We start from the raw sequence: 17,820 nt of genomic DNA, 5'->3' as shown, positions 1-17,820 counted from the left end.
GTGGTTAACCTGTATGTACTAAGGAAAGAGTGAGGTAATAAGGAAACAGAAGTTAATAGGATTTTGAGCGCCCCTGGAATTTAACAACCAAGATGAAATCTTGTATGAACTCTAACCTTTTTTTGTTTTTTAAGGGAGAAATTTAAACATGCTCTTCCTCCATAGTTTTCCCTAATCAATGGATTCTTTCATTTTATTTCTTCTTTCTTCTTTCTTTTTCTTTTTTTGATGATTGCAATTTTTTTTTCAATCGTTACCATATTTAACAGAGCATGGGTGCCCTTCTGCTAACATAACACGGTTAGCAGCTTCACCACTGTTTTTTGTTTTTCTTTAAGATTTTATTTAGGAGAGAGAGTGCGCGTGCGTGGGTGCATGCGTGCACACTCACACACACATACACACACACACACACACACACACAAGTGGGGGGAGGAGTAGAGGGAGAAGCAGGCTCCCCACTGAGCAGGGAGCCAGATACCAGGACCCTGAGATCAGGACCTGAGCCAAAGGCAGCCACTTACCTGACCAAGCCACCCAGGGGTCCCTAGCAGCTTCACCATTGTATTGACCCTTTTTGTCACTAATATCAAAAAGCTACCATATTATTAATTTAAGTCCTTGAAAGTTCTGTATTATCCCAGAAATACAAATTGTATGTATGCTGTCTTGTATGAATCTGTGCAAAGTACCAGATCCTTCAGGCTCTTCTGCTTTTCAGATCATCTGAAATGTGCCAGGCTGAAGTTTACCATCAGTGACATTTCTTCGTTGTAATCCTACAGATCCAGAAGAAGATTAATGATTATTAAACATAAAGGTGATCTTCATTTAAGATGGTTTTCTTATTTCAGATTTGGAATTCTTATTTTAGGCATCAGCCCCATTCCTGGGAGAATCACCACTTGCCTGTTTGTTCCGGGGGTTCTGGTTAGAACCTTGAAGCCCATCAGCAAAGAGCTTACCTGCTTTGTTTTACATTTTCTCAGAAACGGAGGTCCCTGGAACCCAGCAGATTTTTACCAGTAATAAAGCAATGCTAAAAGCACCCAAATCTGACCTCTCAGAGCCCAGTTTCCTGATTACTCCTAAAAGAGAACAAGAATGGAAATTCCTTTGGAGATCAAAAATGAGAACATTTTCCTGCTCTCTTTCTTAACTTGATAGTTAGGACAAAACTCAAAGTAAATTGGGAATTAAATCACACTTTCTGCCTTGACAAATGGTCTCCATGCGTTTTGGGTTTTGGTCATGAATCTCATTGGTAAAAGACTTTTGAGTACATCTGCCAGTACATCTGTAAATTCTACACAACTTCATCTCTACGTTGGGCACTTTCTAAAACATACCCTAAAAGTAAGCATTTAAAAAGGACATTAAAAAGCATTGAAAGAGGTGAAAATATATTAAGTTGTATATGTTCTTCCCACAGGCAGAGGGTTGTCAAGACGGCTGCCGTGGCCATAGGAGGCTTCTGATGGTGTCCCGTGGGTGGCGCCTCATTCTGGAGTGAACGGCTCCGTTCCCCATAGCCGTGGTCCTTCTAAACCTCAGCACCATTAGAGGTGAAATAGGAAATAGAAACGTGGCAAACACGCAACCACGGCTGTATTTTCAGGCAGTGTGCTAGGCATTGTGCCGACTTCACATTGTTTGATCCCACCGCAACTCTGAATTTAATACTAACCCGGTTTACATGCTGAGGACAAGGACGCTCCCCTGCGCTCATAACCTCTTTTAGACTGGGAAGTGGTAAGAAGGAGCCAGAATGAGCCCCTGTGTTTTTCTGTTGCCCAGTAACATAGGTTGGAAGAATAAAGGTCCATATTATAGAAAGAAGGGCTGCAAATATAAAGTCACAATAAAACAATTCCATTATCGGGACGCCTGGGTGGCTCAGTGGGTTAAGCCGCTGCCTTCGGCTCAGGTCATGATCTCAGGGTCCTGGGATCGAGTCCCACATCGGGCTCTGCTCAGCAGGGGGCCTGCTTCCCTTCCTCTCTCTCTGCCTGCCTCTCTGCCTGCCTACTTGTGATTTCTCTCTGTCAAATAAAAAAAAAAAAAAATTAATAAAAAAAAAAAAAAAAAAAACAATTCCATTATCTCAGGAGCTAAAAACTCAACTAAACCGCAAGTTCCATTTAGCATTCAAGATAAATGCTCTTTAAAATGACATCTTTGGGAGTGCCTGGGTGGTTCAGTGGGTTAAAGCCTCTGCCTTCAGCTCAGGTCATGATCCCGGGGTCCTGGGATCGAGCCCCACATTCAGCTCTCCTCGCAGTGGGGAGCCTGCTTCCCTACCCCCCACCCCCCGCCTGCCTCTCTGCCTACTTGTGATCTCTGTCTGTCAAATAAATAAACAAATAAAATCTTTAAAAAAAAAATGACACCTTTTATCCAAATCAGGTGAGTCCTTCCCGCCCACCCCTCCCCCTTCCCTCAATCTCTCGAACACCGAACATCGCTTCATTCTTCGCCCTCCTTTGGTTTGCTCATCAAAGCCCAAACTCCGTTTCCCTCTCTGGACATCTTGTAGCAAGTTTCCCCTGTGGCACATTCTTGGCATAGTTATACAACCCCTTGGGGTTTATAGGGACAGGGCTGAGGTCATCCTAACTTTGCCTGAGGAATGCTGTAATGGGAATGGTGGAATTCAACATAAACCTGGATTTTTCCTCACTGAAAATAGAAAACTTCTTGGTGAAAATATATGTTCTAAACTGCATGGACCCAGAGGAAGCAAAGGCAAGTTACAGAGATGCATTTAGGATTTTTACGATATAAATGGAAGAAATGCAAAACATCTAAAGCTTTTAGTTGACTAAAGCATTTCATTTCTTCTTTAACTTCTGGTGTCAGTGTTACTATTTCAAGTGCAAGTTTTAGTGTGCTTTTCAAGAGCTCTAATAAGCCATTAGGCACTGCTGTCTTCGAGTCAGTTATGCCTGACTAGCAAACAAGAATCAAGAATGTACTTGTCCCCCAAATGACAAGGGATATACACGTAGGAAAGCTGACTCTCTAAATACTTGTTTTGGAACAATTTTTATCCTCCATGGGGAAAATCACTATGTACAACGTAATTCTTTTGCACAGGATGTTCAGAAATCCAAGTTCACATACAATAGACATGCGTGTTAGGTCTATAAAGGAGAGCTGTCAGATTAGCAGAGGAAGGGAAGCGGAGATGAGTTTGCCGCAGTATTACCTCTCGGTACAGGGGCGGGTGTCTGTCCCCTTGGCCAGCCAAGGCCGGAGCACCACTCATGCAGTAGCCAAGGAAGCCTGGGCTGGGGTTCCCTGGGTGCCCCTCCTGGTCCGAGGCCCCGGTCACTCTGTGACCCAGTGAGTTTTGCCGGAGAGCATTCTTTTCAGCCTCCTTACGGCTGGGCACTGTTTTGAGCTCCTCTTCTCCATGTAAAGTGGGAGAACTCAGGTTCACAATTGGATTCAAATGAGCATGAAATCAGTTGAAAGGCAGGTACAGAATTATACATTTTTATTAGGCGTTATGGGCCACCTGGTGAGAAAGTGATCTTTTGTCCTCTATTTCTACGAGCAAAGACAGATGAACAATCTTCGGATACCTCACTATTTCTTCATTGTTGTTTTCATCTGTATAATGAAACAAAAACTACAAATTTGGGTGAGCAGCAGTACTCTTGTCTCAGATGAACAAAAATGTTTCAGATCTGTCCAACAACTGATCTGGAACTTCATGCCATGATTTAAAAAAAAAAAAGTGACGCCTGGGTGGCTCAGTCATTTAAGCATTGGCCTTTTGTTCAGGTCATGATCCCAGGGTCCTAGGATAGAGTCCCACGTTAGGCTCCCTGCTTAGTGGGGAGCCTGCGTCTCCCTCTCCCTCTGCAGCTCCCCCTGCTTATGCTCTCTCTCTCTCTCTGTCAAATACTTAAATAAAATCTTTTAAAAAATAAAAAAAAAAAAGAAGAAGACTGTGAAATTAGCCTCTTCTTCCTCCTCCAATAGCCTTTTAACTCCATTTGCTAAGGTGGACTCCAGGAGGAAAAGAAAAGGGGTTGGAGTTGGTGGGAGCGGGTCACCTCAGAGGTGTCCCCAGCCTCTCTGGAGAAGGGGGGACAGTTCTGTCTCTCCACCCTCCCGCTCCCCTTCTTTCTTCCACCAACACCTCCCCTCTCCACACTGCGGCCACCAGAGCTTGTATGTGTCATGGACCCAAACACACGCTCCCATCACCAAGCACTGGCTCACATGACCATTTCCTCTTCATGTTAAACCCGTACTATTCAGTGTTCCAAACTTTTTTAGATGCATTTAGATCTTTTTGGGTTGGGGGTGATGGGTAATTTGGCAAAGCATACACCATACCTGGGTTCTTACAAAACCCGACAATTGGCAGGAGGGCAGCGTGCATTCAAATGAAGCAACACTCGTTCATCCGAGAAGGCTTTGCTTTTCCTTTCTGGGGAGGGATAAATGCTCTGGTTTGTTTTGTCCTCCACGGCATATATTCCTTTTATTATTGGCTGGCTTGAACGATTCTTTGAAGTTAATTTTTACATGTGAATGGCAGGGTTCTGTTTCACTTTTGGAAGCTTCTGGAGGAGGTGTCTCCATGTGCCTCTAGACTAAAGAATACTTTTTTTATAAGTTCCTGGAGTGCTTTTAGGGGATAATGAAATTGGAGAGATTGAGAAGGACCTGGGACCCAAGCTGCCATAGGGATCGACACTGGTAAAGTGCTTAGAACTTAAGAGCCGCAGCCTTTGGAAAGAACTAGCGTTCTGCCATCCTAGTAGCTTCTCCACACCAGACGTCGTACCTGGAAAAGGGGCCATCCGGATGGACTTCTCAGTGTAGCATAGACTCTTTCCCTTTCCCCCTCGTTTCCTATTAAAACAACAACAGCAACAAAACTTTGTCAACATGTTTCAAAGCAAGGCAACCGCATCAGTGTTTCTTTTCTCAACTTCAGAGCCTAGATTCTCCAAAATGTTTTTATATCTTTTTCTGAGCCCAATAGCTGTTAGGAAATGATCAAAGGGTTGCATATTCCTAGCTCCCAAATTACAAATAATAAAGTTTTCCAATGAAAAATCCCGGGATTGCTTGAGGATCTCTTCCCACGTTCCCACGGTGGAATACAAGCGGGAATTGGGACATTCATCCAGTAAAGTTCAATTAGGGGGAAAAAAAGCCATATTACAAAATGAATCCCACTTTTTTCTTTAAAAACAGAGTTCATTGACCAAGAAAGATTTCAAAATGTTTTCTCTAATACCCCAACACGAAACTTTGAGGTTTTCAGGGAATTACAGGGATCAAACGACCAGTCCAGGCTTGGGTTTCCAGGTTTCCCAAAGACTCGAAACTCCCCTAGAGGCTAATTACTGTTTACTGCTGAGACCTTCCTCATTTTTCTTCGGTAACATTTTCCATCTTGAGAAGGGTCGTCCCATTCAGCCGAGGAGCATGGTGTCTGAGTGGCTGAATGGAATTACTACCAGTGGAAAGTATGCTGCAAGAGCGGTTGATAAAACAGCTGCAAGGCAAACCTTGGCTGTTTTTTCCATCCTCCCCAAGCAAAGTTAATTAGCATAGGGAAAATGACTAAGGTGTTGACGTCACCTCTTTCCAGTAGAAACTTACACTCTGTCTCCGTCTGCCTGAAAGCATGCAGGACTTGACTCAGGAATTTGCTGTCCAAACAGGATGCCCGGGAAGCTGTGCTTTTTTTTCCCCAGGGGGCTGGACTTCGGTGTTTTATAAGGGCTGGCCGGAGACAGGACCTACAGCCTCTTGCAAAGGAACCTCGCTTGGGGCTTGCCTGTCTGAGCTGCTAGTCCTCTCACTGTAAGAAAGCAAGATGCACTTTAGAAACTTTAACTACAGTTTTAGCTCCCTGATTGCCTGTGTGGCAAACAGTGATATCTTCAGCGAAAGTGAAACCAGGGTAAGGCTTCTACTATGATGTGATTTTTGAGAGTTTTCAAAGCATTGTGTTAATTGGGACTAGTGAATGAGATATTTGCAGGGGTGTTACATGGCTGTCTTGTGGGTTTGCGGGTTGGGGAATAAATCCAAAATACTTGGAGCTTTATCAATCAAAAGCTGTTGCCTGAGAAAATACCCGCAAAGAGCTTTCTAAAGCTCTCAACATTTGCAAACATCTAGGTCCCTTGACTAACTGGTAATGCAACTGGTTTTAACAGGGTGTTTTTTATTCTGTGTAGGTCGTAAGTAAATTTTTAGAGGGAAGCTTTTTCTGACAATGAATGGAGCGTTTCGCTTTGACATCTAGCGATCAGAACAATTTAATTTTATCTTGGGAAATAAATATTGTAAAGATGTGTATATGTTTGTGGTAATTACTAGGTCCTGTCCCCAAGTTTTCGGATTTCTTTAGTTAGGGAAAATGAGGCCATAGCAAGTAATAAAACTGGATAAATAACTTAAGTGGGGGTAAGTGTACCTCCCGGGAAGCAGCTCCCATTGATGGTACTTAGTGTAATTAGTAATTTTAATTCCGATGCTTTTCTTCTTCATTTGATTAGGATGTCAGATTTCCATCAGTAGTTCCCCAGCTGTGTAATTGATCTTGAACAGTACTGTATATAAATGAATTCTGTGTGTTCTGTTTGGGGATGATGTTTGTGTGATATGCTTTATGCCCAATGCCTTATCGGAGCCTGTGAAGGTTTTGTGTTGTTGTCGTTGTTGTTGTTATTTAATCAAATTTAACTCCCCAATTACGTGCGATGCGTGTGAGCCAGGACTGGGCTTTTTGAATTAGATCAGAGCACATTCTACCTATGAAAAGTACTACAGAAATCTCTGTATTTCGTATTAGCCTTATGTGAGTCGAAATCCGTATTTTAATTAATTAGAGAGAGATGCCGTCCAACAACTGCAAAAACCAGGTACCAGTTATTAGCACAAATTATTTTGTAGGGGAATGGTATCACAGAAATGTGGATTTAACAGATGTTGTGCCTTGTCTTGTGTTCTGGTCCTAAGCTCTGCCTCGTATTCTAAAAATAGTCCTCAAAGTCCCCTCCCCCTCAATTCTGAATCAGAACCTCAGAACTAAGCACTAAGTCATTGGTCACAATGCCTATTGATGAGGTCATGCAAAATTCCAAATTGATGCCCACGCGCCGTGCCAGCAACTTGCCGGTCCTCCTGCTCCAGAGAGGTGGAGAAAAAGTCCCATGCAGCCCGATGAAATCCCCACGAAGCATCTGCTATGCGCTGCTCTCATTCTTTGCCCCTGCAACCCCCTCAGAACTGTTCCTAAACTAAAGAAAAGTCACGGAATTCCAGGAGGGGAAGTGTGGGAGCTTTCCCATCCCCCCAACAGCCTGCCTGTGGAGCAGCCTGCCCCTGGACACCCGTTGCCTCCCCTCTCTCTTGCACTCAGTAGTCTCGAAGGTTCTCCCCCTCTTCCACACCATCCTCTCGCCACCTGCTTTCTGTAGGTTCCCAAGGTCCTCAGTGGGCCCCCCCCCACCTCCTCTTCTGCATGGATCCCCTTTATAGAAAGCACACTGCCCCCCACTGGACCCTCAGCCAGCCCCTTCTGCCTTTCACAGAGTTCCCACAACCCATCCCCAGTGCTCAGTCGCATGACCACTCAAAGCCCATACAATCTTTCTGGAAGTGTGTTTCGACTATCTGTCAACTCCCTCTCTGGTTGGAGCCCGAGGACCTCCTGAGGAGCTTGAGGACCTGCTGTGGCCTCCCATCTCCCCCACAGGCTCCGGCTGACACCCCCAGCCCAGCAGGGGTCTCTCCAAAAAGCTTTTCCCAGAAGGTAGATGAGCTCCCTCCTGAATGGAAAGCCTAATACACCCTTGAACTTGGACACTTCCATTCTCAGAGCTCCTGCTGTCTTATAATTTTCACTGGTCTTTATAACACTAGAGCTAGAACTGTACCCATATTAAAGTCAGCGGGCAGGGGCGCCTGGGAGGCCCGGTGGGTTAAGCCTCTGCCTTCGGCTCGGGTCATGATCTCAGGGTCCTGGGATCGAGCCCCGCATCGGGCTCTCTGCTCAGCAGGGAGCCTGCTTCCTCCTCTCTCTCTCTCTGCCTGCCTCTCTGACTACTTGGGATCTCTGTCTGTCAAATAAATAAATAAAATCTTTAAAAAAAAAAAAAGTCGGCGGGCAGACATGGGACCATCGGCCTTAATTTTTAAGCCAGTATTCTTCTAGAGAGTGAAAAGGTAACAGAGCAAGTGGGAAGGCGACAGGGGATTCCTCCTTAGACCTCTTCCTTACAGTAAGAAATGCAAGGTTCCTTATTAACAGCATTGTTTTCCTGTGTGATAAAAACGTTTGTTTTTTTTTTTTTTTCTCAAATGAGCTCCAGTGCTCTTAAACCCTAAGAAATACCCAACACCCAAAACCGAGCAGTGGGATCGGGGTTCTCGGGACTGAGGAAGGTTGCTGGACATTAGGGACCTTCAGGCCAAGAGGGGGGTGACAGACTGCCAAGCCGGCCCTCCTTGCGATGTCCTCCTGTTCTACTTATAAAGACTATTTCTGTGACTCTGGGAGGTGTCGAGTGTTGGCACTTGTTCCACGATTCAGCGAATTTAATAGATCCTACGTTCTTACTTTGTCCTAAAATCGCCTCAGAATTCGAAGGGCAGAGAGAACACATCTTCTTAAGAGGGGAGAGGCTCCTGTCTCCTCTAAGAAAGAGGCGGGGTGTTCTCGCCATGATTCCAGTCCGCTCCCTCAAGAAGAAATGGAACGGAGTCGTCAAGACTCCTGCGCAGGTGTGTTCTGACACCTTTTATCTTTGTTGTTACTTTTCAGGCCAAATTCGAATCCCTCTTTAGGACGTATGACAAGGATATCACCTTCCAGTATTTTAAGAGCTTCAAACGAGTCCGAATAAACTTCAGCAACCCCTTATCGGCTGCAGACGCCAGGCTCCAGCTGCATAAGACTGAATTTCTCGGAAAGGAAATGAAATTATATTTTGCCCAAGTGAGTTAAATCCGTGGATGCGCGTGCTTCCCTCTCTCCCCCTCTTTAAAAGCAGCTCACACCCTGAGCGTGCTCTACCTTGGTGTTTTAATGTCTATACGTCTGCACCGCAGGATGGAAATTACAAAGTATACCCTCTGTCATACCTTCCTGCATGCATCATTATTCATGATCATTTTACTGCCCCATGAAAATGTGTTTAAAAAGATCATTATATGGAATATCACTCAGCCATCAGGGTGAATATTACTCATTCTTCGGGAAGGATGAATACTTACCATTTACATCGAGGAGAATGGAACTGGAGGGTATTATGCTGAGCGAAATCAGTGAATCGGAAAAAGACAATTACATGGTTTCACTCCTTTGTGGAATAAAATAGCGCAGAGGATCCTAGGGGAAGGGAGGGAAAACAGATGGGAAGTCGGCAGAGAGGGAGACAAACCCTGTGAGACTCTGAACTCTAGGAAACAGACTGAGGGTTGCTGGAGGGGCGGGGAGGGGGATAGGGGAGGGGGGCACTGGGGGATGGGCAGTACGGAGGGCACGTGATGGGATGAGCTCTGGGTGTTCTGTGCAACTGATCAATTACTGACCTCTACCTCTGCAACTAATGATAAACTCATGATTGGCTAATTGGACTTAAATTGAAAAGAAAGACCATTAATACCGGCACATAATAGTGTGCCATATAGATATTTCAAATATGTTTAACCAGCTTTTACTCTCAGACGTTTGTCTTGTTTTCCAGTTTTTCACTATCATAGATGATGATGCCATGAACATTCTTGCATGTTTATTTTGTCATTTGAATGACAAAAGCAGTACAAGTTAACTGAAACAATCCAAGTTACAACACCCAAGTCCCTAAAGTTAAATAGATAACATTTCTCCACTCTCCTTCCAGAGCCGTCCCCCAGTGTAACCACCTTTGACAATCTAGCGTGAATCCTTACACACTCTCTCCTTCACGTATACAGACACAAACACAGAGTGGTTCATTTTCTTGCACAAAACGATGGAGTTACCATTATCGGCTTCTCTTTTACTCAGCGAGATATGATGGACGCCCTTCCCAGTCAATTATATACTGTATGTGCCGATTTAAAACTCTACGAATTCATTTGGAGAAAGGCAAAGTTCATACTCTAAATTTTCAGTATCTTGCCTATCTTAAGAAAACATCAGTGTGTATTTGAAAGCACGTGATCTCAGAAGTGGCCCCTGACCTTGGTTTGAGGGACACTGGGAGTACGGCTCCTGCTCCAGGGTTAGGGCTAATGACGTGCTCCAGACGGAGAACAGACCTGAGTGGGTCCCCACTCCGTGCATTTTCTCAGCAGCACCGAGCTCCACGCGATGGAGAGCCAGCAGTCTGCCAATGCAGGACTGGCTTGAAAGAAGAAAAAAATGACTTAGCCAGATTTGCTTAGTTAGCAAACACTAAGCAATCCTCCTGGTAGCAGGAGTCCCGCTTCCAGGACACTCACGAAGGGCTGTGCATGGGTTTGCTTTTTCCCTGGCTCACCATCCTTCCAGCTTCCCCCTGCTCCTAACCTTCAGTGACCGGGGACCCATTTTCAAGGCAGCTCACAAAGTGCTACGTGATGATGTAACAGGGATCCAACAGATTAGCAGTGGAAGGGAAGGAGCTTTGTCGATGCTGTTTTCTGGTTAAAGCTGGCCCCTGCTGAGGCTCTGAGCTCCCCAGGTCCATACAGGGGAAGCAGACCTCCTAGAGAGGCTTCCTGACCTGGGGAGAAAGAGGGGGTTGCTGGTCCCTCAAGGGTAAATTAGAGCTGGGATACCCTGCCCCCTGGTGGCCACCTTTGGGAGGTACGGGTTTTGACCTTGAGTCCTTAGTTGGGAGCACACTCCTTTCTGCATTTGATCCAGGTTCTGGATCATGACTTAATCCTTCCACAACTTTCTTCTGATTACGAAAGTAAATGCACGCTCATTGTGAAAATTAAAACACAAAGAAAATCCAGACTGATCAGACTTCAATGTAACACCTTTCCGGACGGCCCTCTAACCACTGATAGGACTTCTGTGCCCAAACTAGTGTCGTGGGTTATTGGTTCATAGTATTATTTTTTCAAAACCCCCTGGATGGTGGATCTTTTTTCTCTTCCTCGTGCATCTGATTTGGAAGCCCAGAGGAAGGGAATTGTGGGGTGCCACTGGGTGGGCGGGAATCCTGGGTCCCCGTCCCTGGTCTGGCCCCTGAGAAACTATGACGGTAGAGCTGTTGTTTCGCCTTTTTGAGCTTCTGTTAGATGTCTGTGATATGAGGAGCCGGAAGACATGGATTCTGAGATCCCTCTGGCCTCAGTGACAGAGCTTTATTTTCTCCATTTCTACTAAAACAGTATCAATTTTCCATTGGTCTGGGTCAGTGGTCCTGAGCCTGTGGGTTTCGGTCCTGGGAGGGGTCAGCATAGCCCGATCACGTTCTCCAAATAGACCGTATCATGAGCCGACCTTCAACGGCAGGCATTCTGCTGCCCAGTCATGGACTCATCCTTGGTCCCCTGTCCCCAACTAGCTGTCACTGAGTGCTGCAGCATCACGGGGCTGTTCTCCTCCAGAAACACCCACCTGTGTGTTCTCTCTCTCCTCAGACTTTGCACATAGGAAGTTCCCACCTGGCCCCCCCAAATCCGGACAAGCAGTTCCTGATCTCTCCTCCTGCCTCGCCGCCGGTTGGTTGGAAACAAGTAGAAGATGCTACTCCCGTCATAAATTACGATCTGTTATATGCTATCTCCAAGCTGGGGCCAGGTAAGCAGTGCTCTGGGGTGGGGGCAGGGAAAGAGATGGGGAGAAGTTGTCCTTGAGGGCCAAGACCAGGACACGCACCTGCTGTCAGGGAACAGCCAGAGCCTTGTGGCCCCTCTCAACTGTCCGATGGATGCAAGCGGGTTTGGGAACTGCGCCTCTTTGCGTTCATCTGTGCCCATGACTCAAGTTGTTGGGAACATGCGTGCCTGCCTCAGGCCTTAGACAGTCATGGGGACCAAGGACCATGATCCCTTGCAGCTGGCATCACGCCAATCTTTCCTGTCACCCACTGAGCACAGCCTGTGTGGGCAGCCTCAGACCCGGGCCCAAGGCCTGTCCCTCCAGGATAACCGACTAGACTTGGAAAGGGAAAACAAACCATCCCACACTTCAGAAACTTTATTTTTTAGTCAGGGTGGTTTCATCCATTGATCTGATGCTCACCTGCCCTTTTGAATGTTCTGGAGAACCATAGAGTGTAGTGAAGTGTAGTGAAGAAAGAGCCCCCGTCCTGCAGGCCCCCACTTGGCCCTACAGGGGGCTCACACCTGTTCGAATGCAGAGAAAAAGAGGTTCCAGTCCTTTGAGGCAACAAAGATGTGAGTAGTCAGGCAGATAAAAGATAGCCTGGCCATGCAATCGGTATTACCCAATGGAGTTAGGAGCAGTAGATGAGATCGATGTGGAAAGCACCGCAGAGGTGCCTGGCCCACAGGCAATGCCCAATTCATGATTTCTGGAAACAACAGAATGTTGGTGGTTCCTGTCTTACCGGCTAGGGTTTGGATGAGGGGCATGAAGTGGTTTGAGCCCACCCTCCTGCCCTGTCCGTAGAGCAAACGTAATAAATGCTGAGACCATTGGCTCCTTATTTCTCCTTGACGTCTGATGACGTTCCTTTGGATGGAGGGATTTATTTCTTGGACCATCAGCAGTTTCGTGTTGAAAAGATTACATTTCTGAACCCACCGCTCCAGCGGAAACTCCCTCTGAGGGAGAGAGCAAGAATCCTGTTACCTACTGGTAATGGTGGTGTGAAGGTCAAGATGGCCGCTCTGAGGAAGCAGGCGCTCCTCCCGCAGCTCCCGGCTGTCTGAGGGAGCTCCCGGAGTCCGAGGGAATGCTAGGGAAGAAATGGGGCCTCCATCTGGAGGAGGTGATGAATGGCTCCAGAGGCAAGAAGTGCAGCTGACGACAATTCTTCCCACTCCAGAACCTACCACGCCTTTATGAAGGCTGATTGGAAAAGCCTTTTCAGAAACTAGACAGAATAAAACCCGTTCATCCTTCGTTTACTTAACACTGAGCTGGAACAACATTTCATGTTCGGTTGTGCTTTGCAGCCAACAAGACTGCGAAGATTTTGCAAATACGGTCCTACCCCGAAGCTTGCTGGATGGTGGCCAATTAGGGGGTAGATAAGGATCCTGACCAACGAGGTCTTGTGACCTCCACCTTCATTCCTTCCCTGGAAGAGCTGAGACTCGCTCACTTTTCCAACGCAATTGTGCTGATGTTCCAGATAGAGAAACAACAACTCCCTTTTTTTTTTTTTTAAGATTTTATTTGTTTATTTGACAGACAGAGATCCCAAGTAGGCAAAGAGGCAGGCAGAGAGAGAGAGAGAGAGAGAGAGAGAGGGAAGCAGTTTCCCTGCTAAGCAGAGAGCCCGATGTGGGGACTCGATCCCAGGACCCTGAGATCATGACCTGAGCCGAAGGCAGAGGCCTTAACCCACTAAGCCACCCAGGTGCCCAACATTTTATGAGGAAAAGTGTCTTCTAGGTTCGGAGGAGTCCGCAAAGTAGTGTGAGGCAGGAAGGTCTGGAATCTGGGTGGAGAAAAAACCTACCCCTGTATCCCTTGGGGGTGGGGGGGGTGAAGGGAGCTGAAGCAAACCCACCCCCCACCTGTTGAAATCCTAGCATTCTACTGCACCCAGCTTTCCACCAGTAGTGATCTGTGCTCTGTTTGTAAACATTAGGAAAACCAGGTGACACTTACTGGGCCTGTGACCTGGACATCAGGACCCCTAAGAACTTGGCTTGCACTTAGGTAATTGGCTCAGTGAGGTCAGGGCTGTTATTCTCCCATTTTACAGAGGAGGAGCTAGAGGTTCACAGGGATGCGAAGGAATGCAACCATGGGCTCTGGGGACTGAGTGGCAGGGCTCCGAGCCCACGTCTGGCCACCACCTCCCTCAGCCCTGAAGAGGCAACCAGGGCAGCCCCATAGATTTTTTTTCTCAGTTACTTCTAGAAGATTCCTGCATCCCACCCTTGCTGCACCAGAGGGGCCTTAACTGGACTGAACCTGGTCAGACACAGGCTGACCTGGAAATGCAGGACGCTCCTGGCTCCCGGGGTTGCAAGTTGTCCTGTGAAAAGGGATGCTGTGGTCAGACATGTTTTGGGAGCACCTGGTTCAAACCAGCCATAATTACGTCCTCGCACAGCCCCCCCCCACTTGTGTCTCCTGTCCCTGGGGTGTGCTGCCTCCGTGGGAGCCCTGACAGGCTCACGATGTCCCTTCCTAATGTGTTTTCTTCATGCACGGTCTTCTCCGAAATGCACACTCCTCGCACACACTGGAAAATTTAGGAGGCCTGGTGAACATGTTAAGTGAAATTAAAAATGCACTCCTTGGGGCATCTGGGTGGCTTGATCGGTTAGGCATCTGACTTTTGACTTTGGCCCAGGTCACGATCTCAGAGATTGAGCCCTGGGTTGATCTCCAGGCGGGGCATAAAGCCTGACTGGGATTTTTTTCTCTGCCTCTCCCTTTGCCCCTCCCCCTCCATTTAAATAAATAAAATAAAATAAAATAAACTCTTTCCATACACCTTGATTCAGTGCTTGAAAGCAGCATAATAGGGACACCTGGGTGGCTCAGTTGGTTAAGCAGCTGCCTTCGGCTCAGGTCATGATCCCAGGATCCTGGGATGGAGTCCCACATTGGGCTCCTTGCTCGGCAGGGAGCCTGCTTCTCCCTCTGCCTCTGCCTGCCTCTGTGTCTGCCTGTGCTCGCTCGCTCTCTCTCCCCCTCTGTCTCTGGCAAATAAATAAATAAAATCTTTAAAAAAAAAAAAAGAAAGCAGCATAATATATGAAGATGATTATATATATATATATAAACTTACTATATTTATATACAAAATTTTATATTACATTATTTAATATTATATATCTAGATATAATTTTTTTTCTGCTCGAGCCACGAGGGAATGCCAGTCCGGAGCACGGCTGCCCAGGCCCCTCCAGCCCCACCGAACGTCCGGAGAAGCCTGGCGCCGCAAACCCCTCCGTGCTCTTCCACGAGCTCTTGCTCGTTGGCTCTCCCGGTCCTTGCCCGAGTGACCCTGCATCTTCTCTTCCCTCCCTAGGGGAGAAGTATGAACTGCACGCGGCGACCGACACCACCCCGAGCGTGGTGGTCCACGTCTGCGAGAGCGACCAGGAGAACGACAGCGGCGACGAGATGGAACGAACGAAGAGACCCAAACCAAAAATCATCCAGACGCGAAGGCCGGAGTACGCGCCTCTGCATTTGAGCTGAACTGGCGAGCCAGGGGGCAGAAGGATTCCGAGTCCCACTGGCGGGGAGGAACCTTGTACTGTGCAGGTGGCGGCTCACGACCTGGGCGGAGGCGGCGCGGGTCGGCGGGGCAGGACCTCCAGTTCCCGGTGCTCGGAGGAGCATCCGGGCTCCGCCCCCTGGTTCTGATGCTGCTCCCCCGGGCCGGCGTCCCGGCTTCCAGGGACGCCCCGGGCCCATCACTGAGCTCAAGGTCATCGCCCAAGGACATTGGGGCCCGTCTCGATGAAAACTGATTAACGATAGTGTGTCGTACTCGTTCTCTCTGGTAGGTTCTGTGTTTGTCGAGGGCAGCCTCATCCCCGGGTGCGGGGGGAGAGCCTTGTCTTTCTGGCCAGCCTGCGGGGAGGCTCTCTCTACTGCTGGGAGGAGGCACCCCCGAAGCCTCGTAGGGTCTGGTGCAGAAACGTCGTGAAAACGAGAACAAGGCAATGTGGGATTTGTAGTGTTTCATTTTTCTCCCCCCTCATGTTCTAATGTTTGTGCATGTATATTACTGATTTTCAGAACTAACCCTTGTTCGTGTATAGAGTTATGCCATTGTTGTTTTGCCTCTTCTGGAGGACGGGAGAGCGTTTGGAAAACCGGTCACCTTTCCAGATTCATGACTCTCTTTGCAACAGCACCCGCACGGGGCGTCCTGTCTGGATACATCAGCCCCGGTCCTTTCCCACGCCACATCTACCTGTGCTTTGGCAAAAAAAAGTCAATCTGAAATTCCTATGTCAGGTTTCACTCTATAAAAAATTCAGAGAATAGCAGTTTCACTGCCAACTTTTAGTGGGTGAGAAATTTTAGTTTTGGTCATTTGGGTCAGACATTGGTTCCATTTCTTTCTTTTACATGGCGATTTACACACATGAATCATAGCCCCCCCCGCCCAAAAAGACACATTTTGGTGTTGAGATAGTTGACTTTTTTTTTTACCCCACTAAAACATCAAGATAAACTTGTAAATAAAGCTGATAGCATATATTCATACCTATTGTACACGTGGGTGAAAAATACGGCTGTGGAAGAATAGTGTCAGATATTACCCTACTCGTGACTTGTATGTTGTAGAAAATGCTGTTAAATGTTGGAAAGGACTTGAATTCAAAGCATGCAAAGTGGCTCGTACATGTGTGGTCAAATGGAAGAGACGCAGTGCCTTTCCCCATTAATTCCTGATGGAATCGTTATACTTGGTTAGTCCGTAATTTTTTTTTTCTAGTTGTAATGTGTACGTCTGGTAAAGAGGTATTCTATTTTGGCCTTACAATACCATAGCAAAATTGGTCGTTTTGAAATACCTAATGCCAAGTAACAGTGCATGCTTTGGAAATTCGGAAGGTGGTTTCCTTTACGAAGCAAATACATTTGATTGTTCCAGAAACTGACTGAATGTTCTCAAACCCCTGTTTACAGTACTTGCTGAAGGGGGAGGCAGGCGAGGGAGAGACCATCGCATAGCTGTTCAAATGTTCCTGGTTAAGTGCTTTTAAACTGGAGAGGCTAACCTCAAAATATTTTTTTTAACTGCAGTCTATAATAAATCAACACAATATACTCTTTATGGAGAGGTTCATCTTTGTGCCTTTTTATTTCTGATGATCAGTCTGTGATCTCTTTGAATCTTGCAGGCTCCAACGGACACGTTGTTTCTGTTTAGAAACTCCTAATTCTTTGCTGCAGTTCACCGAGGGGTGACCGCACCATCCAGACACCACTCAGCAAAGGGGAGAACAGATAAAACTGAAATCGGTGTCGGAGGGTTTGCTTTGCGTAGGGAGATGATACTCTGGGGAAGACCGTACTCACCGGCCAAACCGGCAGCTCCATGAAACAAGGGCGTCTCGACTTGTTAATTTGAAGAGTTGTCTTTCCTGTTAGAAAAGATGTCCATGCAACATACTGAATCACAAAGGCCAGTTATGTTCGGAAAGTCTGTCTCTGAGCCTTCTGTGGGACTCTCAAGCAGCCTTTTCCCTGGAGTCCTTAGGACACGTGGTGGGGAGCTTCCTGCCTCGGCCAGCCCCGCCGAAGCCGAAACAAACCAGGGTTTCTTGGCTGAACTCAGGCAAATGACATTAATCTCGATCAAGATTAACATGAGGCATTTTTCTGTGAAAATTCACATGCTCTTTTTTTTTCCTCTTATGAAGAGCCTCATTCTGTCACGTCCAGAAGAATTTCCATATCTTAAGCCCATGTACGTTTGAGGTTTAAACATGTTGGGGGGAAAAAAAAATGTTGGAAAATCCACTTTTCAAGCCGGTGGGCAAATCTGATCATTGAGCAGATTCACTAATAGAGCACCTCGCGAGGGGGATCTGTTCACTAATAGATCACCTAGCGATGACAAGTGTCATTTATCATCACGTGAGTAGCGAGGAGCCCACCGGTGAGCACAGTTTGGTTACACAACATGCCAGCCCAGGATCCTTTCTCAGCAATAAGCCTGGGGAAAAAAATCAAAATGT

General features: G+C 46.8%; 1 protein-coding gene across 2 annotated transcripts in view; it reads left to right on the top strand.

The window, feature by feature from the left end:
- RCAN1 (regulator of calcineurin 1) overlaps positions 1 to 16,913 on the top strand; it is a 94,606-nt gene extending 77,693 nt beyond the window's left edge. The window contains exons 1-4 of one of the 2 annotated variants that reach the window (XM_059392304.1): positions 5,749 to 5,935; positions 8,807 to 8,980; positions 11,605 to 11,764; positions 15,147 to 16,913. In XM_059392304.1, coding sequence (XP_059248287.1) covers positions 5,849 to 5,935; positions 8,807 to 8,980; positions 11,605 to 11,764; positions 15,147 to 15,319 — 594 coding nt within the window. In that variant the 5' untranslated portion in view covers positions 5,749 to 5,848 and the 3' untranslated portion in view covers positions 15,320 to 16,913. Of the gene's footprint in view, positions 1 to 5,748; positions 5,936 to 8,806; positions 8,981 to 11,604; positions 11,765 to 15,146 lie in introns of those variants that run through there. The other variant, XM_059392303.1, reaches the window with a different exon arrangement.
- The last annotated feature ends 907 nt before the right edge of the window (positions 16,914 to 17,820 follow it).

Source organism: Mustela nigripes, chromosome 2, assembly GCF_022355385.1.
Source record: "Mustela nigripes isolate SB6536 chromosome 2, MUSNIG.SB6536, whole genome shotgun sequence".
Lineage (NCBI taxonomy): Eukaryota > Metazoa > Chordata > Mammalia > Carnivora > Mustelidae > Mustela > Mustela nigripes.
Note: the sequence above shows the minus strand (reverse complement) of the source record. Positions and strands in the feature narration are given on the sequence as shown.